The following is a 24,932-nucleotide window of genomic DNA, read 5'->3' as shown; positions in this document are numbered from 1 at the left end:
GCCTTACTGTCCCCTCCGTGCAGCTTTTTTCGCCCAATGCTTGCTTCTTGGCTGCTTCTGCGTGCCCATCCACACCCTTATCCCCCGACCCTCTTCTGCCCAATCCCCATGAGAGGGTCGGTGTCTGTGGCATTCCTTCAGGCCATCCTGTCCCCAGCATTCCAGCCATTGTACCAGGGGTAGTGGGGGCAAAGGTGACCTTACAGCCACATTTGCTAAGTTATCTAAACAAAAGCAAAGAGAGACAAATCTAGACTAGATTTTTAAGCAGATGGGCAAGAACAGGTTACTTACCTCCCCCCACCCCCACCCCCCGAAAAGAGAAGGCCCGGTGTGGGTGACCATAAAAGGTGGCCCTGAGAGGACAGGGCTGATGTCCTCAGCCTTGTATGGAATCAAGTAGAGTGCTGGCATTGGAATTTACCCCCTCAGAGCCCATCCTTAATCCTTCATCCTCTGATGAAGACTTTGAAATTTCTAGGGGTCCCATGGTTTGCTCAAGGTCACAATAAGCAGGCAGCGGAAATGGAACCAGAACGGAAGTCTCTAGTTAGGTTCTTTCATGGGGCCCGGTGACAGTGTGTGATTTTTTTTGTTTTTTCTTCATAAGTTTGACAGTTTGACAGTCTAGAGAATAAGACTCACAGGCTGTTTTAAGACAGTCTAGCTCCATACCCCTGCATGTCCCCTGTCGGGGGCGGGGGGGACTGGGAGGCAGGGGAAAGGGGGCAACACTAGGCTGGAATAGCTTGTCCAGGCTCACAGTGTGAGGGAGGGTACTGTACCTGCTGGCTTGAAGCCTAGCCATTCCCTGCCCATCTGGACTCTCACGCAGGGCTCTGGACGTGGAGAACTTGGCCTGCAAAGACACCTTCTTCAAGTGTCTTTCAACCACAGTCAGCGTCACTGTCACCAGCCTCTCGCTGGTGGCTTCTTTCTTCCTCCCCGCCTCTTTCTTATGTGGCTGTGGAAATTGTGCCTGTTTAATTAGGCTGCTCGGCGGCGCAGTACTTTTCCACTGAGTTTACTAGGAACTGTGAATTTGTTGTAACAAGCTGCACCGCCGGCTGCAGTATCTGATTGGCATGCCAGGAGCATCACCAGCCAACAGCTAAATAGAGACAGGGAGGAAAAGTGGGTCAGGAAGCAGGCCTCGGGTACCTGCAGAGGCTGCGGAAGGCAGCGCAGAGGCGGCAGGTGGCCACAGCATGGCACTGTCTCCTACTGCCTGAGCCTCCGAGCACCCTGCCCCCACCCGGCTCAGTGCTGCAGCCTCCCCCTCTCCTCTTGCAGGTGATTGTTCCTGTGGCCATTTTGCCTTCTGTTTCTCTATGGATGGACAGAGCTTTTATACGTGCCTGACAGCCTGGGGTGGGGTGGGGTGGGGTGGGTGGCTTGGCTTATGCTTCAAATGGAATCATTAGCTACTTTTTTTTTTTAAACAATGAGGGCTTTTGGAATCCTGGAGCTGGTACTTTGATAAGCTGGTTCGCTGGCTTTGAGAGGGCTACACAGTCGTAGATGAGCCAAGGGGCCAGCAGTGTTTCTGTTCCCGTGTCTCCTGCTGCCCCTTCCGTATCTCTTCCTCACACCCACTGTGTCCTAGAGAAAGGGGTGGCTATGCCAGCTTCACGGAGGCCTTGGGGACTTAGTCAAGCAAGGAGGGAGTGGAGGAAAGATGGTCAGAGCCGGCCAAGCAGGCCTCAGGGCTGGACTCTGTCTCAGAATGGGAGACAGCCTGGCCCCATGAGGCCCTGGTCATTCTTACTGCGTAGCTTAGAGATGGCTCAGCTCAGGCCCAGACAGGAAGAGCAGGAACGTGGGTCTGCCCAGTGTTGCTGAACTGTGCCTTGCCTTGTTTCCAACGCTGCTCTTGAGAACGTTCAGTCTCCTTTGGCTTTAGATCCTGTGTGTAAAGTTAGTGTTTATCTGGCTCTCTCTACTGGAAATGGATTGGGAGGAAGGTCCCATCTCAGGGTGAGGGCAGGTTCTCAGAACTGAAAAAGCCCGGTGTCCAGAGCCCAGACTGCTGTGCTTTTATGTCCCTCAGAAAATTGGGCTCATTCTGTTGAGAAATTGTTTTCAATAATTTCTACTTAAATTTACTGAAATTTGCTTTAATGATAACCTTTGTTAGAACACTTTCAGATTGCACAGTGTATCTTTCCCTTCTGAGGAGAAACTGGCGGGCGGAATGAACACCGTCTGTCTAACAGTTTTCCTTAGATCCTTCGGAGGGTTTTAGTTCAGCATGGCGTCTTTGGCCCAAGTAATGAGGCGCTGAAATGAGGGACCACAAGCCCATTTCCTGCTAGATGTCCCAGACGAACCATTCTGATAGGCTCTTTTGAGGCCAACACGTTGTGGGAGGTGATTAACCATTCACATGTCAAGTTGTCTCTAGCTGGAGCAAAGAGGAACGCGTGGACAAAAGAGCCCATCAGAATTGTCCTGAGATGTCGTAGCTGTGAAAGTGGTCTCCCGTGACCTGGGAGGCCTCACACTATTGTCTTCTCTGCTGTGTTGAACTGTGGTGCTTTTTTGATGAGAGCAGGTGGTTTTAGATGCCCCAGAGCCATTCTGTGGACTTGGAAGGCTATAACCACTTGCAGTCAGGAGGCCTTACACGGATGAGTACTTGTTAGAAGAGAGGGAGGGAGAGAGGCTTCTTAGTGCCGAAGATGGGTTCCACTCAGGCCACACACTCAGGCGCACACTCAGGCCGCACACTCAGGCCGCACACTCAGGCCGCACACTCAGGCTGCACACTCAGTCTTCACACTCAGGCCACACACTCAGGCCACACAGTCAGGCTGCACACTCAGGCCACACACTCAGGCCGCACACTCAGGCTGCACACTCAGGCCGCACACTCAGTCTTCACACTCAGGCTACACACTCAGGCTGCACACTCAGGCCACACACTCAGGCCGCACACTCAGGCCACACAGTCAGGCCGCACACTCAGGCCGCACAGTCAGGCCGCACACTCAGGCCGCACACTCAGGCCGCACACTCAGGCCGCACACTCAGGCCGCACACTCAGGCCGCACACTCAGGCCGCACACTCAGGCCGCACACTCAGGCTGCACACTCAGGCCGCACGGTCTCAGACATTTCTGCATGTTCTTATTTTGAGGTTGCATCAGGCCTTGTCTCTGGGGTCATGGAAACGGTTCCCAGACCTGGTTAGAAGGGGTAGAGAAGAGAGAGGTCACAGAGAGGCAGCAACTGTGGGGCTGTGGTGACAGCACAGTGCACACAAAGGCCTTCGGATAGTCTTTGCTGAATTAGGTGTGCCTGGCCACAGGCTCTTTGGTCAAAGTGGTCCTTAGTCCTCAACTACTTGGCCACTGGCAGGGTAGCTGGGAGAGCCTGAAGCCTCTTCCTTGAGAACTCCCAGTGTGCTCAGTGATCAGGCTGTGGTCCACCCTCCTTGGGCTTGGCTCTGGAACTGTTTCTCTGCTTCTCGGAGCACCCTGTCCTGTGGGAGGAAGAAGGTGTGTGGTTCGCTGAGCTGGCACAGAGCCCAAGGCAGGCGCCTTACATCTCCTCCTCCTCTTCCTCCTCACACTGCTATGACCTCCGCCCCCGAGCACTCCCCCAGAACAGAAACCCACCAGTCCCAGGTTCCCCTCTTCTGCTCTAGGCTCAGAGTGGACGTGGTCATGTGACCAAGGTCTACACGGCCAAGGTGGGGGCAGTAGTGTTCACTGCTGGGAGCTGTATACCTTGTCCCTTAAGAACACCCCCAGGACATACAGACTCCCGAGTCCCTTCGTCCATGTCTTTCTCTCTGCCTGCCAGGTGGGGTGTAGGGTAGCAAGCCCGGGTGCTTTGTGTGTAACTAACTTGCCCTTCCATGTGTATCTGTCCCCTGAGCAAATCCCGTGATGTCAGGCCCGCAGCGGCCCGTGTTGTCATTTCTGCCACCACCTGCATAATTCAGAGCCTCTCCGTCCTTCATGTTGACTCTACGGCGTCAGTGTCGGCTGCTGGCTGCTCGGGCTGCTCACCATCTACTTGTTTACCTCTCAGGCTCTTGTGTTAAATGTTCATTAAATGTTCTACGATCCGTCCAGAACAAGCTTTGTCAGAACAGGGAGGGAAAAGGCACGTATCTATCTTCTCTCTTGTCATTTCTCTCAGACGAATGAATTAAATATTTTTATTGCTTTGAAGATTCATTACCTCCCGTCCGCAGGCCAGCTTTAATATTCCAGCTGTAGTTTCTTGTGACTGGGGCCTGACAGTTTATGCTCGTCTTCTAAACGACATCCTCTGCCTGGTTGATTGTTTCTGGGCAGCCTTGGCTTTTGTGGGCAGAGGGCAAGCTTGACCTGTGTCTTTAGATGGAGTGTTGAGTTTTTTTTTTTAAGTTCAGTCTTTTTTTTTTTTTTTTAAGATTTATTTATTTATTATTACATATACAGTGCTCTGCCTACATGTACACCTGCAGGCCAGAAGAGGGCATTTATAGATGTTGTGAGGCACCATGTGGTTGCTGGGAATTGAACTTAGGACCTCTGGAAGAGCAGACAGTGCTCTTAACCTCTGAGCCTTCTCTCCAGCCCCTGAGTTGTGGATTTTACAGTTCACATACCTCCTGGAACTGTCCGGATGTTTCTGACACAAGGGGCATGGTTATTGTGGTCACCAAATCAAACACTTGAGACCCAGAGAGATTAAGTGACAAACCCAAGGCTTTCCAGTGAATACATTTCAGACCCAGATGCCACACTGGGTTTTAAGCTATAGATATACTTTATCCTCTGCAAACAAATGAGAAAGCAACTGGTGCTCCGATTTAACCAGTCTAGCGCCCCCTTTTGGAAGCACCTATTGTGATATAGACATTCCTTGTCAGGGTGAGGAAGGAGAGGCGTCTCGGAGGTCACCTCCTCCAGGCAGGTGATTTCTGCTAGATAGTAGGTGTCCCTTGTCCCCCAGAAAGGGGCATGTGCGTCCTTGAAGGTTTTCCTGCTCACAGAGATCTTTTCATTTGTTTCTAAGGTGGCCTCTCAGAGGCTGATGTGTGTCGGGGGTAGGGGTGGGGCGGATATCTCAATCGATGCCGTGCCTGTCAAAGAAGCACGCGGACCTGAGTTCTAGCCCCACAACCCACATAAAAAGGCCTCCCCCCTCAAACAAACACATAACAAAAACTGCAAAACTCTTATCACACCACCCATCCTTGCTCTTTCACATTCCGGTCCTTCATCCCCGATATGAGGGGTTCCCAGCGAGCCAGCATGAGCCTAGCTAGGAGCGTCTCCTGCAGACTATAAGGTCCTGAGGGCTTTAGGACACCTACTGTGCCATGGTGATTGGCATCTCAGGCTTGTTTAACCCTCTGGATGGTCTTGTGAGTTACGGCTTCTGATTCTCTTTTTTGTTGTTGCAGTGCTGGATTCAAGCTCAGGGCGTGGTGCACACTGGGCTCAAGCACTGACCACATCCCAGACCTATGTGTTGTTATGTGTTTCTTGGAGATAGGGAAACAGAGGCCCTGACAGGGGTGAGCTGGGGGGAATGGGGGAAAGTCTCCGGGCTGGCAGGAGGAATAAGCCATGTTGGGAACTAGCTTTGCGGAAGAAAATGCCCACTGCCTTGAGAGCCACAGTTCTGAGGTGATAGCCGTCCTGAGGATGATACAATGTGTTCTAGCCAGGAGCCCAGGAGGACTTCCTGAAGCTAGATTCCACTGAGTGGGGAGGGGGACGGTTTTCTCCCAGAAGGGGCTGAAGCAGAAAGGGCACAGGAAGGGTGGGGCTAGCAGAGACGCTCGGAGGACATGACCCTTGGTGTCACCTGGGACCAACCGACAGTCTACCATCTACTTTGATTGGAGCAGCGAGCTGGGGAGAGGTGCAGTGAGATGCGAGCCTGTGAAGGTGAGCCGTGCATGTTCGTTGATGAGCATTTAAGTGTCTGGCTTGAAGATTCATGTGGGCACAGGGGAGCCACTGGCAGGCTCTGAGCAGGGAAGGCTTTAGCTTGAGTCGAGATTCACAAAGGTTACCTTGGCCCCCCAGTGGGCCACAGAGAATTGGCAGCACAGAGAGCAAACGCTAAGAGGCTGTTGCAATCATCCCGGACACGTGTTCTCAGGGCCGAACAGCCCCGAGGCAGCGAGGGGGGCAGGGTGGGATGTGAACTGGCAGGATTCAGGGGCTGCCCTTGCGCAGACAGAGGTGCCTGGAAGGAGAGGGTTGCAGCAGGGACTGACGAGGGACGGTTTGGAGGGCAGCCGGATGCGCAGGTGAACTGCCTGTTTTCTGTGGTGGTTAGCACTCTTCGGCACAGCTGCCTCCGTCCACAACCCGTCTGGGGTTTCTCCTTATAGTACACGTGTACCTGCCTATTACGGGGCAGCTGAGGGAAGCTCACAAAAGGACATTGTTATCTCTTAACTTCTGATGGGCCTTTATATACCCTAAGTCCTGTCGCCCTCGAGTGTGCATCTGCGCGCATGGGAGGAACACTTGGTGGTTATGATCAGGTGACGTCACCCTTCATGTCTGCTCGAGTAGGTACAGGGAGAGGAAGCCCCTGGAGTGAGCGGAGCTCTGTTGGCTTTCCCGCCAATCTCCTAGGTAAGGTCCCCGAACCATTGACTCAAGAAGCCAAAAAGGTTATTAGAGGAAAAAAGGCAGACTTTAATAATAAACGCCCCGGAAGCCATTAGGACGTAGCAGATAGGAAAGTCAGGGCAGCTGTTGGCTGCCGTCGGAAGATGGAACCAGCCGGCTGGGATGATCATATTCCAAAGTATACTTGGCTGTCAGAGCTGGGATTGATGTCTTACGGGTGTTAAGAACAGCTGTCACACACTGGGTGCCTTCTTTGTGCAGATATTGCTGTAAGCATTTTACATGTAGTAATAAATTCAAGTCTCATCAAAACCTAGCAAAATAGCAACTATTGTTATTTCTGTGTTTTGGGTGAAGAAACAGGAGGAGCTCACACATGGTGACGTCAGCCAGTACCAATGCCTACAGGGTTATGCGTGCTACGCCCTGCCCCTTGGCTGTCTTCCAGGGGACTTTGGACTATTATTAAAGCAAACTCCTTGGAGACAGGAACATTATCACCCTCTCTGTATCCCCTGTGCTGAATGGTACCTGGCTGGAATGTGTGTTCACTAAATGCACACTGAGTAAATGTCCTTCCAAGTCACTTTCAAAACATGAGGAGAAGGTAGGTGAAAGGATCTCATGGAGCCTCGTACTTTCTATGTGGCCGAGGATAGCTCTGAACTCCTGGTCCTCTTGCCTCCACCTCCCGAGTGCTGGAACTGCAGCCGTGTGCCCCTGCACCCAGTTTATATGATACATATGGTCAAACCTAGGGCTTCATGCATGTTAGGTAAGCGCTGTACTGACTGAGCTACCTTCTTAGCCCAAGTTAAAAATAAGATTAAAATTTTTATTTTATTTCATGCGTATGGGTGTTTGCCCTCATGTATGTCTGTGCGCCATGTGCATGTATGTCTGTGCGCCATGTGCTTGGTGCCTATGGAAGCCGGAAGGCATTGGATGCTCTGGAGCTATAGATGGTTGTGAGCCACCATGTGGGTGCTAGGAATCAAACTCAGGTCCTCTGGAAGAGTAGTTAGTACTCTTAACCTCTGAGACATCGCTCCAGTCCAGCAAGCCCATTAAAAATGTTCTAGAACACATTTCCGTTGTTGCTGGCCTAGATGTTCTGTTTCGCTGACGGGGTGCCTTGTGACGCTGTGTCTCCAGCTCTGTTATGAATCTGGACACATCATTGAGCCTGTCTTCAGTAAAACCGTTATGGCAGTTGATGGACACAGGAGGGTTTTGTTCATGCACTCATGATGGCTGACACACAGAGAATTAAACTCTTGACTGTTTGGAAGAGTTGGATTTCTTTTCTTTATAATTGTTGTTAATGAAACGTCTGAAAACCAGTGTTTCCTTATCCCTCTGCAGTTTCTCTTCCTGCTGTTTCCTGGGCTGCAGAGCCAGTAGGCAAAAGGCAGGCGAAGCACCTCCCACAGCCTGCACACTAAGGCTGTCTGCATACTTAAGCTCAGGCAGAGGAGTCCTTGGCTTGTTACTACAATTCCTGTTACGCACACGAGGAAACCGGAGCTAAGACATTCTGAGTAACTTGGCCAAGGTCACAGAACGAACAGGTCCTGGGATCGGAAGTCAACCCTGCTGTCACGCGGACCATTACGGTGGCTTTCTGACTGACTGCCAAGCCAGGTCCTAACCAGGCAGTCTTCTGTTTGTGATTCCTGCTGCACCTGGCCAAGGGTGGCGGTGTGTGGTGACAGCCTCAGGTTGGAACTGTGGAAACAAACAAGACATTCAAACATATTTGCTCTTGCAGAGAACGTGGCTTCTATTCCCAGTGCCTACATGAGAGCTCACAGAGGTCTGTTGTAACTCCAGTTCCAGGGGATCTGAACCCTCTTCTGGTCTCCCTGGACACTAGGCATGCATGAAGAGCACATATATGCACTCACACATACATATAAAATAAGCATAAAACTTTATATATATATATATATATATATATATATTACATATTATATATTTGACCTCTGGCTGGACATGTAGCTCAGTTGTAAAGTACTCCGTAGCATGCCAGAAGCCATCTGTTCGATTCCCCAGCCCTGCATAAACTGGCTGTGGTGAGGTGTGTCTGTAATCCCTAGGTGGAGTCAGGAGGATAAAGCGTATTAAAAAATAATGTTGAGTTATGGATGTGCAGCACTTCCTGGTCTAAATGAAAAGGAACTTGAAGAGATAAAAGTGTGTGGCGTGGCTTGGCTTGTCCCATCACAGTGTGTTGTAGGTTTTCCTTTGTGTTTTTGGTAGATTATTTTCCTATATGAAAGCTCAGCAGGGCCCTGGATGTCCTCAGAGTGGAGAAAACCAAGCATATGTGAGGTGGTTTGTCTTCTGAGTGGGTTTTGCCACCCACAGCGTCGGGCTGAGCGCACAGGAGGAAACAGAAAAGTCCAAAAGGACCTTGGTGGGGACAGGCTACCCTTCACCGCAAGCGCAGCCCTCTGGTCACTGTAACTCGCATTTGCCTTTCCTAGAGTTGCGCGTCCCCGGGATCCCGCAGCGTCTACCTTTCCTGTTGTCGTCCTTCACTCAGCGTGCTGCTGAGACCTGTGTGTGTCACTTTGAGCACAGCTTTCCCTTCTTGTTGATGAGCGCTCAGTATTTCCACGATGGCCGAGCTGCACTGTATCAATTGGCCTCTTGTATCGGTTTCCTCAAACTGTGTAACAGGGGACCACCTACAGTGTGTGTTTGTCAGTTAACAGTTGAGGGAGTCAGAAGTCTGGGTGGAACCAGCTGTATTTTCCGGTTACAGTTTCACAAACCCCGACTCGAGGTGTCAGGTGGGCCAGCAGTTACAGAGAGGCTCCGGGGAAGAACGTGTTCCTCTGTTCCCTCAGCTCAGCAAGTGCAGCTTATGTTCCGGGAGAGGACAGGACTGAAGCCACACTCCGTACTGTCAGCCCATGGTTGTTCACAGCCCCTACTAGTCATGTCTGGCCTTTCAACACTGACATGTGATGTTGTCTACAGAGTTCACATTCAAAAACTGTACAATGGGGGCTGGAGAGATGGCTCAGAGGTTCAGAGCACTGGCTGCTCTTCCAAAGGTCCTGAGTTCAATTCCCAGCAACCACATGGTGGCTCACAACCCTCTATAGTGTGATCTAATGTCCTCTTCTGGCCTGCAGGTATACATGCAGGCAGAGCACTGTCTACATGATAATAAATAAATATTTTTTTAAAACTGTGCAATGGAATTACCAAAAAAATTCACAAAGATACACAATTAATAAGTTTACAATTTTGTGTTGGCCCAGACTGAGAAAAATAAGTGTGGTGTGTTTTTCTGTTCACAGCCAAAATTGTGATTTAAAAAGAAAGCCAAGAGGGTAGAAGGGTTATCTGGGCAGAAGAAGCGGGCCAGCAGGGGGAGAAGCTAAGACTCTTAAGTACGTGTATGTGCATGTGTGAAAGTGGTCAATGTTTTGTACAATTAATGTGCACTAATTTAAATTTCAAAATACTAGCTCATGACAATTTTATTTTGCTCATGAGCTTGTGGCTGGAAGGGGCAATGACATTGAAGGAGAAATGAGCCCCACCCAGCGGAAGAGGAAAGGCAACACAGTGGGAGAACCTACAGAGTGGAAGGTGGTTTGTGCAGGCATCACCGAGAGTGCAGTACGCTGCTGAACCCATTCTGAGAAAAATATGGCGTCCGTTAGGACAAAGGGATCCCGCATGCCGGGGATGTGTGATCAGGGACAGAAGCCAACAGTCTACAACTTCGTTTTGAACTGGGAACGTTGCGAAGTCACCTCACTAGACCAAGACGGGGCCTGTGCGGATCTGCCAGAGTCTGTTTCCGGCGAGTTTGGTGACCCAGGACGGAGATGTGGAGTTGGTGAAAAGGAAACCTCTGACCACTTGTTGCAGTTTGAGCAAGTGGCCCCGAATAGCTCGAGCCGTCTTTATTTATACAGAATTTTGAATCATTACACATATATAATATCAGATTAACTTTAATTATTATTCAAAAACCTCAGTATTAACTTTCTCTTGTTCCCTCCTAGTTAGTGATTGACCTTTGTCCATGTCTAAGCAGTGTAGTATTACAATCCAAAAGATTAGACTAAATACACCTAAGTAATGCAAGGCAAATGATTATATCTAGCCAGGCACAACCAGTTTGGTTTGTGTGCAGGCTGGAAGCAAACATGCAGTTTCAGTAAAAACAATTAAAATCCAAGAATAAGCCTCTAAAAGTAAAGATAACTTTTACATCTTATTATAGTCTGAATCAACATATTCATAATATGTATTAAGTTTATAAGCCAATTTTATGTAATTATACAGTAAGGTCCTACTTCATTACAACTTCTCACTAAGCAGAAATAATTATCATTTGTCATCATCCAATACTATTTTCTTCCTTGTCCAAGGTGGGAATGAATCTATCCAATTTCTTTTCAGATCATGACAAATCTCTATTTTCTGGCTTGTCCTGAAGTTAAGTTAACTTGACCTAAGAATGAACTCTGACTATTGGCCTTCAGAGCCTCATGTCAGTAGGTCCTGTCTCTTCAGGCCCTGTCTTCTCTTGCTGTTGACCTTTCTCTCGCTCTGGTGCATTAGCACTCAGGTCCTCAGAAGAAGCAGCTGACCTTCCCAAGCCCCTCTTCTTCCTCAAATATTTTATCAATATTAAAGACCGTCTACTAAGGAATCTTTATTATAAAAGTCTTGGCCAATCATGTCTTTATTGACCTTTAATAAACAAGCGAGGGTCATAAGCAGGAATCATGGCTCTATCTCTCAAGGACTGACGTAAGTCATTCTGAGTATCGTTCCCACTGGATCTCACCAAGTGGAAGAAGAACTCCAAGGGCCTTGCCTCAAGGAGATCACTCACGGAAGACTCAAGAAGTTTTCTCAAGAGATGTAACATGGCTCCCACCAGGGATCACTTGGCCTGCAGGCAGCGGGGCTCCAGCAGGGGGCATCTGGGGTCAGGACAGTTGCATGCTTGCCTTGCAGGCTCTGCCCCAAAAGAACTTGGTCTAGCTGGGCCACTTCACTCACTTTTCACCTCAGCAAGAATGTAACTTTAGGGCCTGGCCTCAGTGATTCTATTTTATCTTAATTTAGAAGCCAAAGTGTTGGCTGCCTAACATGCAGAAAACCTGGCTTGGTGGGTCATGAAGTCATCCTTGGTGACACTGTAAGTTTAAAGGCAGCCTGAAATACAGAAGACCGTTTCTGGGGGTGAGGTGGGGTAGGGTTGGGGTGTGTGAAGCAAAAGTAAAATTTCCTTACCTTGAGGGTCCTGAGGGTGTCACAGACCGTCTTAGTCAGGGCCACATTCAGGTGTCCTGCCTCCTGTACACCACCGGCCCGCTTTCTAAGTGCCCCCGCCCTGTGAGGCCATCCCGGAGGCTTTCCCTAAGGTCTTGTGGTACCTTCCTGCCACATTTCAGGAGTCCATTGAGTTATCTGAACTCAAAGTTACAGAACTCAAAGCATTTGCCAGAGACTATAAGGGGTAGGGCAAGCTCAGAGATGAGCTCAGTGCACCTCAGCAGCATCCATGGTGGGAGGTACACAGGTGCGAGGCTTCCACTCAGCAGACATCTGATTAGGACCTACTGTGTGCCAGGCACTGTGCAAAGCTCTGAAGACAGAGATGAGCGAGGCCCTGTTATTATCTGTGTAAGGTGGGTCAGACGCGCGAGAACCACTTAGTGCCATGTGGAATAGTGCCATCTCAAGAGCAAGGCCCAAACAAGGGAGCAGTTGCTTCTGGGGTGGCTTGGCCACTTATCCGCTTCGTGCTTCTAGTCGGCGTGTTTATCCTGTTTCTCAACTAATCTATAAAGCAATGCAAGTTAATCTATGCAAAGTTCCTGGAGCAGGGTTAACTAAAGGCAGCAACTTTTCCCTTGTGCGCTCCTTGGTGTGCGCGCGGGGCGGGGGCGGGGGGTGGGTGGTAGGGTGGTAGGATGCTGTCCATGGGGGGAGGGGATTCTTGTGAGATTAGCGTGCAAGCCCATGTGGATGGCTCTGCTGAGCCTGGAGGCTGGAGAGCTGTTGTCATACCCAGAATCCTAAGTATCAAGCACAAAGAAGTTTGGGTTTGAGCGGTGCAGCACAAAGTCATCCACATGGACTTTCAAAAGAGCAGTTTTGGCAGACGAGGGACACATCAGCTGAAACAGAGCAGCCGAGGCCAGAGCCACACTCACCGCCTCTCTCGGCATGCACAGGCGGAGGGAGAGGTTCTGTTCTGCATCTGGCTTGCATGCCTGTAGGTTTTTTTTTCATCATTGTTGTTGGTAGAATGTTGGGTTGAGCCCTCATCTGTCCCACGTAGCCGATCTGTCCAGACAGCCACACATATGACATCGAGTGGGAGTCGAGTGGTCACCAGTGGGCAGCTGCGGAGCCTGTCGAAGAGGAGATTGCCTCGCAGAGTGGGGAGGCTGCTGAAGAGAGGCCCGGTGTTTAAGATGGCAACAGTGAAAATTGCCTCGATATATGGACTGCATGCTAAGACAAGTTGGCCATCCAGGGGGCTGAAATGGTGCCTATGGAAGTGCTGCTTCTGAGCCGGGTTCTTCGCCGAGGCGATTGCATTTAACCTCTGTGGTCTCGTCAGCTCACTTTACAGCGAAGAGGCTCGAAAACTGCAGGTCCCATGTCAGAGGGCTTGCTTACAAATGTCGGACCATGGGCCACGCTTAGTGTCCACGGGCCTCAGTTTATAAACTAAGATCATAATGAAACAGACCCCAAGGGATGATTTATGCATCAGAGGGGAAAGAAAAGGTGCCACGTAGACAGAGAAGAGGAAAGTGGCCCTCGCCACCCATGTGCTGAGCTTTGGTGTTGTCACAATCTGACCAGCAGTCCCCACTAAGGGGATTCTCTTAGTGACCTAAGCCATTTTGCAGAACATTGACACCAGACAGGCCACTTTGTAATCGTGGCAAAATGAGGCAAAAACAAGACCCTCTGTAATTGCATTCGAAAGTAGATGAAACATGGCCAGTCCTCCCCCTGTCCCCGCCCCGTTGTTTCTGTGACCTTGTGATTTTTATTTTTATTTTATGTATATAAGTGCATGTACACCTGCATGCCAGAAGAGGGCATCAGATCACATTATGGATGGCCGTGAACTCAGGACCTCTGGAGGAGCAGTCAGTGCTCTTAACCACTGAGCCATCTCTCCAGCCCCACCTCATGATTTTTAAGTAAGATATATAGAAATAAATATATCCATAGAAGTAAGTAGGGATGTATGTGTGCACGCATGTGCAGGGGTCTGGGCATAAGCAGAGAGCAGCTTTTCCATGTGTTTGAAGTCATCACTGGATTACTTACGTCCTAACGCAGTATGAAGGCGATGTAAGTTTTTGTTGTACCGTGGCACCGCGATAATGGTTCGCCACACATCTACACATTTGCTTCTTTTACATTCTATTTGCTCTGTGCGTAGACATGCGCGCTCCTATTTAGAGTGCTTGCTCGAGCATTGCATGTGGAGAACCGAGGTCCGTGTTGTGTGTCATCCTCTGTTGCTTTCCACAGGGTCTGAGGCAGCCTCTTTCAGTGATCCTGGAGCTCGCTGTGGATAGCACGGCTGGCCAGCGACCTCAGGACTTGTATTTCTCTGGCCCCTTTTCCCTCCAGTGCTGGGTGGGCTCCAGGTGTCTACAGGCCCACCTGGCCTGTGCATATGTGCTGGGGATCCGCTCCGGTACTCATGCTTGTCGCTGGCTCTTTACCCACTGAGCAATTGGCTTGGCCACATCTGTGCCTCTTCCAGTCAGTGTCTCTCTCTGTGGATGGCCTTCCTGGTTCCCCAGTTGTCAGAATGATGCCTTTCCTGGTTGCTTTTTTCCTTCCTCCAGGACACTGTCCCGGATCATGCTTTGCATTTGGTCTCTTGGCCTCCTTTAAGCCAGGACAACTTCACTTTGCCTCTCATGACAGTTGTGGTTTTTAAGTGCACAGGACAGTTCTGTAGCCGCGTATTACGTTCCTCAATTGGTTTTACTTGATTTTCTTCCCCTTGTGATTAGATTTCACTTCTGCCCTTTTGGCAGTAATACTAAATAACTGATGGCGTGCCTACCTTTAAGACATCCTCAGAGGAGAAATCCGATTTGAGTTTATCTCGTTATTAGTGATGTTCGCTCAGGTCTTTGGGCGAGGTGGTATCTGCCCCTTTCTTTTCTATTAAGCTGCCACCTTTCCCCTTTGTAACTATACAGTAGCCTGTAAAGAGATGCCTGACACTGTGGGAATGTGCCACTCTTCTTGGACTTTTGTTCAGCAGTTTTAGGGTGAATTAATGATTCGTCCCTGCGTTAACTATTATTGTAATGGTTGTAAAACTTTGTTAAGTCAATTATTCCTTCCATGTTTATTATTTATGACATCCTCGCATAAGAGAGAGCTTCACCTACTTCCCTATTTATTACCCAGTATGTATTCACGGACTTTTATTTTATTCAGTGTTTTATAATCGAATGTTATCATTATTCATTTTAGTGCTCAAATTCTCCCTGGATCCAACTCGTGGGAGCCCCTTCAAGGCGGCTCCTGTGTCCTTTTGATGTGTTCCCATCACTCCGACTTTTTAAAGACCCCCGTGTCACCTCACTTCCTGGCACGAGTGCGTGCTCCGTTTCCAGTTCTTCTTTCCTTGTCCTGACCCTGGAACCTGCCATTTCTTCAGGGAGTCTGACTTCTCTTAGTTAAAAAGGATTTAGGGGAGGGGGCTGGAGAGATCTGTGCTTAGCCAGCTCCATCTCTGTGTTTCCTCCATCAACAGTGGAATTCTGGCTCCCAATAACACTAATATATTTTTCCATCTGTACAATCCAACAGTGCATGCAAAATGCCTTCAGAACCAACATACGCGCCCTATGGAAGAAAAGGACCTACTATATAGTGTAAGATATTGTTGTAGCTAATCTTATTTATTTATTTATTTATTTATTTATTTATTTATTTTAGAACAAAGATGATTCCTATTATTTGGGATTACTTAAGATTGTAATCCCAGAAAACAAATTCACACAATCTTGAAAATCTATTTCCTCTTTGTGTTTTGTTTGGTTTTGGATTTTTGGTTTGGCCTTGAACTCACAGAGATCCACCTGCCTCCTCCTCAAGTGCTGGGATTGCAGGTGTGTGCCACCATGCCCAGCTTCCACTTTGTTTTTAACTAGAGGTTGCTGAGCTAGAGTCTTGTGTCCAAAGGCCGCTAGGATTAGCTCCTTCTTGCTCCTTTTACACAGTTATATTTGTATTTGAAGTAAGTTTTGCCTATTTTTATGTTTATATGTTATATTTAGTTTATATAAATAGAATCATACAAATTTATGGTTGCCTGTGTTTGGCTTTTAAAAGTATTATTCTTGAAGATCTGTTCATGTTGTGAATATCAGTAATTTTTCCCTGCTCTACAGTATATGAGATAGTTACTTATATGTTTCTGTGGTAAAACACCATGACATGGCAACTGAAGGAAGGAGGGGTTTACTTATGCAAACCGTACCAGAGGGGATGAGTCAGTGTGGCAGAGAGACGCAGCAACAAGCGCAGGTGTGGTAGCAGGAACAGGAAGTGGAGAGCTCATACCTTGAGCTGTAAGCACGAAACAGAGGGAATTAACAGTCTGTTAGTACTCAAAGCTCACCTCTAGTGACATTTCCTCCAACAAGGCCACACCTCCAAAACCGTCCAAACAGCACCGGCAGTGGGAGACCAAGTGTTCCAGGGCCCTATCGGGATGTCTCATTCGAACTAGAATCATCTCCTTTTCCCATGAGTTCTGGTACTGAGCTCAGAGCTTTGAGCATGCAAGGCAAGTGCCAGGCCCCCAGCCTCATGCCTCACCACTGTGTTCTGCACGGGCTCTGCTCTTTCCCTGATGCGCCAGTGCCGGCTCTTCCTGTAAAGTTGTTTCCCTTCGATGCAGGGGAGCCCGGGGCCTCGGCCTTCATCGCAGAGCTGTGCTTTCATTTCTCACAAGTTACGCACGCGCTTGCGCTTCCTGGTGTGTGCATATTATGTATACATACGTAGTTTTTCAGTTTTAGAAGCTAGACACAATTTCAAAGCAGCATTGGATTTCATTCCTGACAACAGCGAGAGGTGAGCTCCTTCACGTCTTCACCAGCACTTGGTCTTGGTGGGTTTTTTTTGTTGTTGTTTTTGTTTTTTTTTAATCTTATTGCATTGTGGTGATTAGGGCAAGGATGAAACTTTTTTGGAAAACACGCATGCTCTACAGTAGCGGTTCTTAACTTGTTTGTCGTGACCCCCGTTAGGGGTCAAACAACCCTGTCACAGGGATCACAGAATGCCATCAGAAAACACAGATATGTACATTATGATTCATAACAGTAACGAAATTACAATTATGAAGAGCAACGAAACAATGTTATGGTTGGGCTCACCACAGGAGGCTCTGTGTTAAAGACTCACAGCATTAGGGCAGTTGAGACTCACTGCTCAACAGTGTCCACCTGTCCCGAAGCTAGTAATTGCTGAGTTTAACCAAGCCGAAGTCCTCTGCGCACCGTCCCACGCTGGTCTCAAGGGTATGACGTCACACCTTTCCTGAGACCAGACTATTGCTGTGCTTGGCTCTTTCAATCCTCAAGGACCAGAGGCATTTTGTAGCGTGAGGGCTGCAGTGGGCGTTGGTACAGAGGGGAGGCAGGTGACGTAAGTGTCTTGCGAAGTAGCGACAGGCAAGTCACTCAGGACAAACGGCAGTTCAGAAACCCAGACATTGGCCCCGGCGTAGGGTCTGTTGCTTCTTCCTGTAGAATTGTCACACTGCTCTTTCCTGCTTCTTCTTCCTGAAGCCTCTGATTATGTTAGCCTCCCAGGAGGGGACCCGTCTCTACAGCCTGTTGCGGGCAGCGCACTGACTCTGTGGTGCTTCACGGCCCCTAAACTAGATTATTTCATGTCTCAGAAGCATATCTTTAGGATGAAGTGAGGGTAGAGTCTCATTCTGTAGATGGCCGTGTGCTGGATGGGGTGGTCAGGACGGGTTCAGGAGCTGTGAGGTGGGTCGGCTTGATAGTACCCCGTTCTCAGAGAGACAAAGGGGCTCGCCCGTCAGCACATGGCTGGGGAGCAGTGGTGCCAGGTTTCAAATCCAGGTTCCCTTGTTCCTTCTCCAGAGCCTGTTTCCTGCTATCCCCCAAAACCGGGCGGTGAGAGTATTGGAATTTCAAAGGGGATTTGAGGAAAACAAATTATAGCTAAGGCAGAGATGAGGGGAGCCGGGCTTCCCGGGAGCTGAGGTGGTCTGCAGCGCAGTGCGTGTGTCTTAGACCAGGCCTGGGTGTCTCTTGGGGGTGGGCATGAATTGCAAACACCGACACAGGGAGGGGACTTTTCTTGCTGAGCTAGAGGTCACAGGAAAGGAGAAACAAGATGTGGGGACAAGACAGAAGGTTTAATGCCGTGACAATGTAGAACTTAAAAAAAAAAAAAAAAAAGGAATCATTTCTGACACAGGAAGAAAAAGAAACAATGGAGTCATCTGGGAAGCTCTTAAAAGAGCCTCGTCTGGAGTGGAAAGGACTGAGAAGCATCCAGGCTGCTTTGAGGCTCCCTCAGAAGCTCCGCTAATGGGCTCTGGAGTCTCACCTGATGCAGGGCAGGAAGGAAAAGTGGAGGCAGGGCCTTGCTGTCTGAATAAGATGTCTTGGGACAATCAACTCTCACCCCCAGGACCCTGACTCTCCTGGCGGCCACCCCTACAGAGTCTCAGGTTCTGCCCTCCAGTGGCTCAGTTCTGCGTGAGTCATCAAGGGTAGAGAACGGGCATATGTTCTGAAATGACAGCCACGTTGGGGTGGGGGGGATGGCTGGGGGACTGGGGGACAGAGTGGGCTGGTGGCAGAGGAGCTACAGCGCTGTTCACCAAACAGGACAGCTAACGCTTGGCGTGGAAGTGGAATCTCACTTTCCGTGCTATGGGAACCCTGCTGGCCTGTACCTTGCCCTGTTAGCTGTATTCTAACTACTGAAGTCCAGGTGCCGGAGTGAAGCTGGTACCAATACCTTGGACATAAAGGCCCCACTTTGGAGGATTACTAACCCCAGTCCTAAGCTACAAAAGGCACTGCAGGCTTTTTTAAAACTTGGGATATATCACCTGGTCCCTGAGAATGTTCCAGTTCAGCCACATTTGGGGTCCCAGAGAGGATGGTGCGAATGTGTTGAACCTGCAGGATGAGCTATTGAGTGTTACGCCTGAGATGTCTCAGTGAGCCTGAGAGGGGTCTTCAAAGGAGGAACAACCACTGCGCTCTTCACCCACATAGAGCTTGAAGGAGGGAATGGAATTGCCGAGCTGGCAGCTGACCAGGGCTCTTGACTTCCTGTGCTCACATCTAACCGGTTGTTTCATTGTTGGGGGTGCCCACCCACTTCTGTGTTGACAAGTTCAATCCCAGGGTCTTGAACCTTGAGAGAGGCAAGTGTTCTACCTGCAACCCATATCTCCAGCCCCTAGCTTACATTTCTCTAGGAATGCCACCATAAAGGCTGTGTCCAAGCTGGGTGTGGTGGCACATGCCTTTAATCTCTGCACTCGGGACGCAGAGGCAGGTGGATTGCTGTGAGTTCAGGGTCAGCCTGGTCTACAAAGCTAGTCCAGGACAACCAAGACTAACACAGAGAGACTCTGTCTCAACACAAACAAACAAACAAACAAAAACAAAAACCAACCAACCAAACAAGGCTGTGTCCATACATACTTAGGAGTACTTTGGCTGACTTTTCCCAATGCCCCTGTTATCTTTTTGTCACCCATTACTCCGTGCCCTGCACTTGGGCGGGTGGACAGAGACACTAGTCTGTTGGAGGATGGAGGGACTGAGGTAGGAAACACAGGCACCCCTAATGATAAGGGCCCTCACACAGTGTGCCCAGTGGAGCAGCAGGCTGGGGTGGGGGTAACCTTTGAATAGCTCCCCAGGGCTTACCTAAGTAGATTGTGGGAGACAGGAAACCCCGGGCCTGAAATTACTGATGTCCTTAGCATCATGATTGGAAAGAGAATACATTATTTAGGATTGAGGGTTTATCAGAGGTAAATACGGACCAACTTGTGCTGGCCTTGTAAGTCCTGCTTTGTAGCTTATAGACCTTGCCCTCCCATTGAGTGGCAGAGGGAGCTGAGGAGGGCTTTCACCAGGGGTCATGTTTGTGTATAAGAGAGGAGGACCATCTCATTTGCCTCCAGCACTCCTGTAAGGCAGACGAGACACACATTCAGGTCCCGGAGGTTAAAAGTCTTGTCATGGTCTCAGGACCTAGAAGGCAGAGGGCCTAGGATTGGCCTGGCTTTCTGCCTTGGGATCTTTCTCCTGGTACATTGTCATTTTTCACAGTCTTCTAGAAAACTGCCTGCAGCTGGACAGTGGGTAGACACTGGTGGGAGCAATATGGAGCAAAACGGCCATTGCCAGACTCTCACTGAATGAGTGTAGACCTGGGAATTGCGGCCTGTGGTGTTCGGCGTCCCCACCTCTATGCCAGAGCACAGAGAGGGAGAAGCCAGGGGAAGCTCCGTGCTCGCTGCTCAGCACTGGGCTGACAAAGTCTGTCCATCACCATTGCGCTCATGAACGCGGAGTGGCAGCGATGGCGCGATGCTAGCATCTGTCAGAGGCTGGCTTCTGGCAGCTTGATCCCTGATGCTGGTCCCCTCCAGCAACCCCCAGCCCACAGAGCTCTTTACCGCTCTGTGTGTCTCTTCAGTTGTTTGTTTGTTTAAGGTAACGTGAAGCAGAGGTAAAGGACCATAGCTTGTAGATCTGACAAACCCGGAGTTTACTTCTGTTGCTGTGCCTTAACTAACTGTGAAAGTCACTGAATATGTATGAGCCTCGGGCTCCTCGTCTCCGAAAAGAGCAAAGCCAGACGTACCTGGAAAGATCTCTGTGATGATTAAAATGTGCCAATGTTTCCGAAGTGCCTTGGAGCACAGCCTGGCACTCATAAGTCCTCGGGTTAAGGTAGCTTTAATTATTGTTCTTATCACTGTCACCACACCACTATTGCTGCCACCATAGTGAAAGAATGTTCTGGAAATAAAGACTGGTGGGAACAAAACGCCTGGTGGTCCTACTACCAGGGTGCAATTATCCTGGTAATTTACTTCTGTTTACCTTTGGAGCCCCTCCCCCAGGTCTAAACACACATGATTTTACAGTCGGTTGGCTATTTTTCCTATGTGGAGGGAAATGCATTGTAAATTTCTCTTATTTTTAATAGATTTGTCCCTTGATTATAAAAACAGTGTATACGATGCAGAGAGAAAGCAAAAGAAAAGCACTGTCAACAATTTGATGTCTCTCCTTCCAGCCATTTTGATTCATGTTTTATTATAGAGTGGATAATGCATTAGGGATACAACTTTTATGTGAGTTTATTTTCAGTTCACATGATATTCGGAATATTTTCTTAGTGTAAGCATCATTTTCCTAGGCTGGTTAGCAGACCATCAAATAGCTCTGCCATCATTTGCATACATATTTGCTTACTGCTAGACATCTAAGTTTTTCCCACTCATCAGTCTAAGCTGCTCCCTGCGACACACAGACTTAGCAAGGTCAGGAAGCTTGCAGTGAACTCCTGGGTGCCTCTGCTCCCCAGGGAGTTACCATGGGACCATGACAAATTACCTTAAGCTTAGAGACTTGACAGTCTGGAGCGACTTACTGAGAGGGCTTGTTTGCCACACTCTGTCAGAGTCCATGTAGTGTGTGCTGTCCCCTCTCCCAGGTTGAATCTGGGACAAGAAAACCCAGCTTTGCACAGGGCAAGGCCTCGGATCGCAGGCTGCCCTTCTCACCTCCGGCCTGCAGTGCTTTCACTTTATGTTTTTATAGGTGCTTTGCTTATATGTATGTGCGTGCCCAGGACCCACGGAAGGCAAAAAAAGAGGGCATTTGATCCCCTAGAACTGGAACCACAGACAATTGTGAGCTGTTGTGTAGGTGCTGGGAACTGAACCCAGTTTCTCAGGAAGAGTACCAGTGCTCGTAACTGCTGAGCCATCTCTCCAGCCTCTTCAGTCTTTTTTATATCATTATTAACAGATATTATGCATGTATGTACGTATATATATATAGATATATACCAGGTACAATATGAGGTTTTGAAGTAAGTTCACATCACAGAATAGGTAAATCAGGCTAATTTATATTTCATCTCACATGTTTGTCATTTTTTTGTGGTAAGAAAGCTTAATATATTCTCATGTTCTCATCATTTTCCCCCTCTCTTTTTTCGTGTGTGTGTGTGTCTGGGTGTGAATTCATGTTTGCATGTATGTGGGTATGTGTGTACAGTGTGAGTGTGTGCACGTGGGGAGCCTAAGGTTGATGTTAACAATCACGCCCCGTTGTTATTCCACCTTATTCACTGATGCCGGGTCTCTCAAACCAAATTAAAACAAAACAAAACACCCCAAGCTTTGCAATCCAGCTTGCTCTGGGGACCCAGCATCTCCACCTTCTGCGACTGAAATTCCAGATGGGCTGCCATGTCCATGCTGTGCTAACGTGGGTTCTGGGGATCTGAACCCCAGTCTGCATGCTCGCACAGCAAAGGCCACAACTTCCTCCACTCCACATTTCTTAGGACCATAAGTTATTAATTAGTCTTTAGTGGGCTGTCATGGATGAACCCAGAGAGCATTCTGTTAAATGAAGTAAGCCAGACGCACAGAGGCTGGATGGTCTCACTTCTGCACTCCTGAGAGTTCTCACACTCAGACTTGCCCGGGAACCCAGGACAAATCCTTTCCTCTTGCCACGCCTCCTCTCTGTCCAGAGGTGTGCCAAGAGGATGTGCCCGGCCCTTCCACATCACGTCCAGAGTACCTGCCCCCTTCCCCAGGCCTGGGGTTAGAACGAGCATCTGATGCAGGTCACACATGTGTCTCCAGAGTCTAGAACCCCTTTCCAGAGTCTAGAACCCCCTTCCCCCCCTTAATTAGTACCGCAGGACCCTCTCTGCTTTTGTGGAAGCGGAAGGGGTAAATGTATCTGCCAGCAGTTGGAAATACTGGATTCAAAACCCTGAACAACGACCAGCTGTCCCCTCTCTCCGAGGCTCGTGTGCTTGCTTTCATGCACCCGGTGCTTCTATTCACTCTCTTGTCTGTCAGATGTTGACTGAGTGCAATACAGAGGCGAGACACACTGCATCCTCAGGCTGTGCGTTTCTAGCAGAGACCAGAAGAAATACTAAAAGATGAGCGAGGTGCCTGCTGCAGTGCGGTGCCTGATAGACAGGCAGAATGACAGGAGTGGCTGAGTCAGCCTGAATGCTGTAGCCAAGGAGCTCAGCTGCTGCTCTGAGGTAAAACAAAACAAAACAAAAACAAAAACAAATACAGTCTTTTATGTAGACAGTGGGGAGAGGCCATTCTGGGTGGATGAGCAAACATGTACTCCAGCACAAGAAAGCACAGTGCGTTCAGAGGGACAGGGAGTCCAGGCTGGAGGGAGAGAGGGAAAAAGAGCAGAGGCATCTATTCCACTGACTTCTTGGCTCATTTTATCACTAAGTGAGGCTGATGGTCTTTTTAGTTCAGTATTTGAAAATTGTCATTGTTATCGCTGTTTCCTTCCTTCCTTCCTTCCTTCCTTCCTTTCTTTCTTTCTTTCTTTCTTTCTTTCTTTCTTTCTTTCTTTCTTTCTTTCTTTCTTTCTTTCTTTCTTTCTTTCTTTCTTTCTTTCGTAACGTGTGCATTGTAGAAATTTTGAAAAATGTGCTGGGTGGCAGCACACTCCTGTGAACTTAGCACTTCGGAGGTAGAGGCAGGAGGAGCAGGAGTTTGAGGCCTGTTTTAGCTACATGAGACCCTGTCTAAAATTTTGTATGTGTGTGTGTGTGGGGGGCAGGGAATGGGGCGCTAGAGAGACGGTTTGGTGATTAAGAACATTGACAGAAGACCCAGGTTCAATTCTGGCACCCACACGGTAGCTCACAATGGTCTGAAACTCCCATTCCAGAGGATCCAACGCCCTCTTCTGGCCTTTGTGGATACTGCATGCACATGGTGCATAGCTGTGCATGCAGATAAAATGCCGATACACATAAAATAAAGTGAAAAAAAAATTTAAAAAGAACGCTAAAAATGTTAGGTGAAAAAGAAGAAAGATTAAAAAAATAAAAAATAAAAAGCAGAAAGAAAAAATCATTGGTCGTCTAACTGGCTAAAGACAACTGCAACATCTCGATGCATTCCTATTCAATGTTTTTTCACACTGACTTTTTATGTGGCTGTGAATATGTTATAATTATAATTTTAACCTTTGGGTATGATTCTCCTTTCTACGTCTTTTTAAAATTTGCCAAAAATGAATGTGCATGTCATTATAAAACAACCACGATCATAAAGCATCCTAAGTGAGATAGCTATACATTTTTTTTCTAATAGCATGTATTTTCTTTACTCTTACAGATTTCCTGTGGCTCGGAACACAATTTGGCAGTAATTAGTAAGTAATTTTTTTTACACTGATAACTGTTGATTGTAAAATTCAATTAACAGAGTTGGAGAAGACTCTTAAGGGAGCCAGGCATGGTGGTGTGCATCTGTGCCCAGCATTCCAGAAGCTAAACCCGAGTTCCAGGCCAGTCTGGGATATATAGCGATAGCACATCCCGTGTGTGTGTGTGTGTGTGTGTGTGTGTGTGTGTGTGTGTGTGTGTGTGTGTGTTGTGAGTGGGGAGAGGAGAGAGAGAAAGAAGAGAGTGAGTGAGTTGAGGAAGATTTGGGGGACATTTTTGGTGACAAAGCATTTCTTACAAGTCCGTTTTCTGAACACTTCAGCCTGTATCATGGAATATCTTTTGAACGTGCCTGAACTAGCTCCTGCCTCAGAAAATGACATTTAAAGATCTAATTCATGGGTGTGGGCATCATGGATAGCCGAGGAGACATAAAACGGGGGGTTAGGGGCTGGAGAGATGGCTCAGAGGTTAAGAGCACTGGCAGTTCTTGCAGAGGTCCTGAGTTCAATTCCCAGCAACTACATGGTGGCTCACAACCATCTCTAATGAGACCTGGTGCCCTCTTCTGGTATGCATGTTTATATGTAGGCAGAACACTGTATAAATAATAAATAAACAAATCTTTAAAACAAAAAACAAAAAACTGGGGGTTGGGCTGGACGCTGTGGCTCTCTGAACAAACCCATTCTAAAGTTCTTTCCTCTTGGTCTGGCCCTGTCCCTGAAAGCACAGGTCTTGGCTCTCGTTGCCTCGTTGCCTGGTATGCGGCTGCACCAGGGAATTCTCCATCAGACGCAAACCTGGTTCATT

At 48.5% G+C, this 24,932-nt stretch overlaps 1 protein-coding gene across 1 annotated transcript in view; it reads left to right on the top strand.

Annotated features, from left to right (window-relative positions):
* Sergef (secretion regulating guanine nucleotide exchange factor) overlaps positions 1-24,932 on the top strand; it is a 212,949-nt gene that overhangs the window by 117,671 nt on the left and 70,346 nt on the right. The window contains 1 exon segment of the mRNA XM_051148598.1: positions 24,070-24,106. Within this exon segment, the coding sequence (XP_051004555.1) occupies positions 24,070-24,106 (37 nt within the window).

This window comes from Acomys russatus, chromosome 7 (assembly GCF_903995435.1).
Source record: "Acomys russatus chromosome 7, mAcoRus1.1, whole genome shotgun sequence".
NCBI lineage: Eukaryota > Metazoa > Chordata > Mammalia > Rodentia > Muridae > Acomys > Acomys russatus.
Note: the sequence above shows the minus strand (reverse complement) of the source record. Positions and strands in the feature narration are given on the sequence as shown.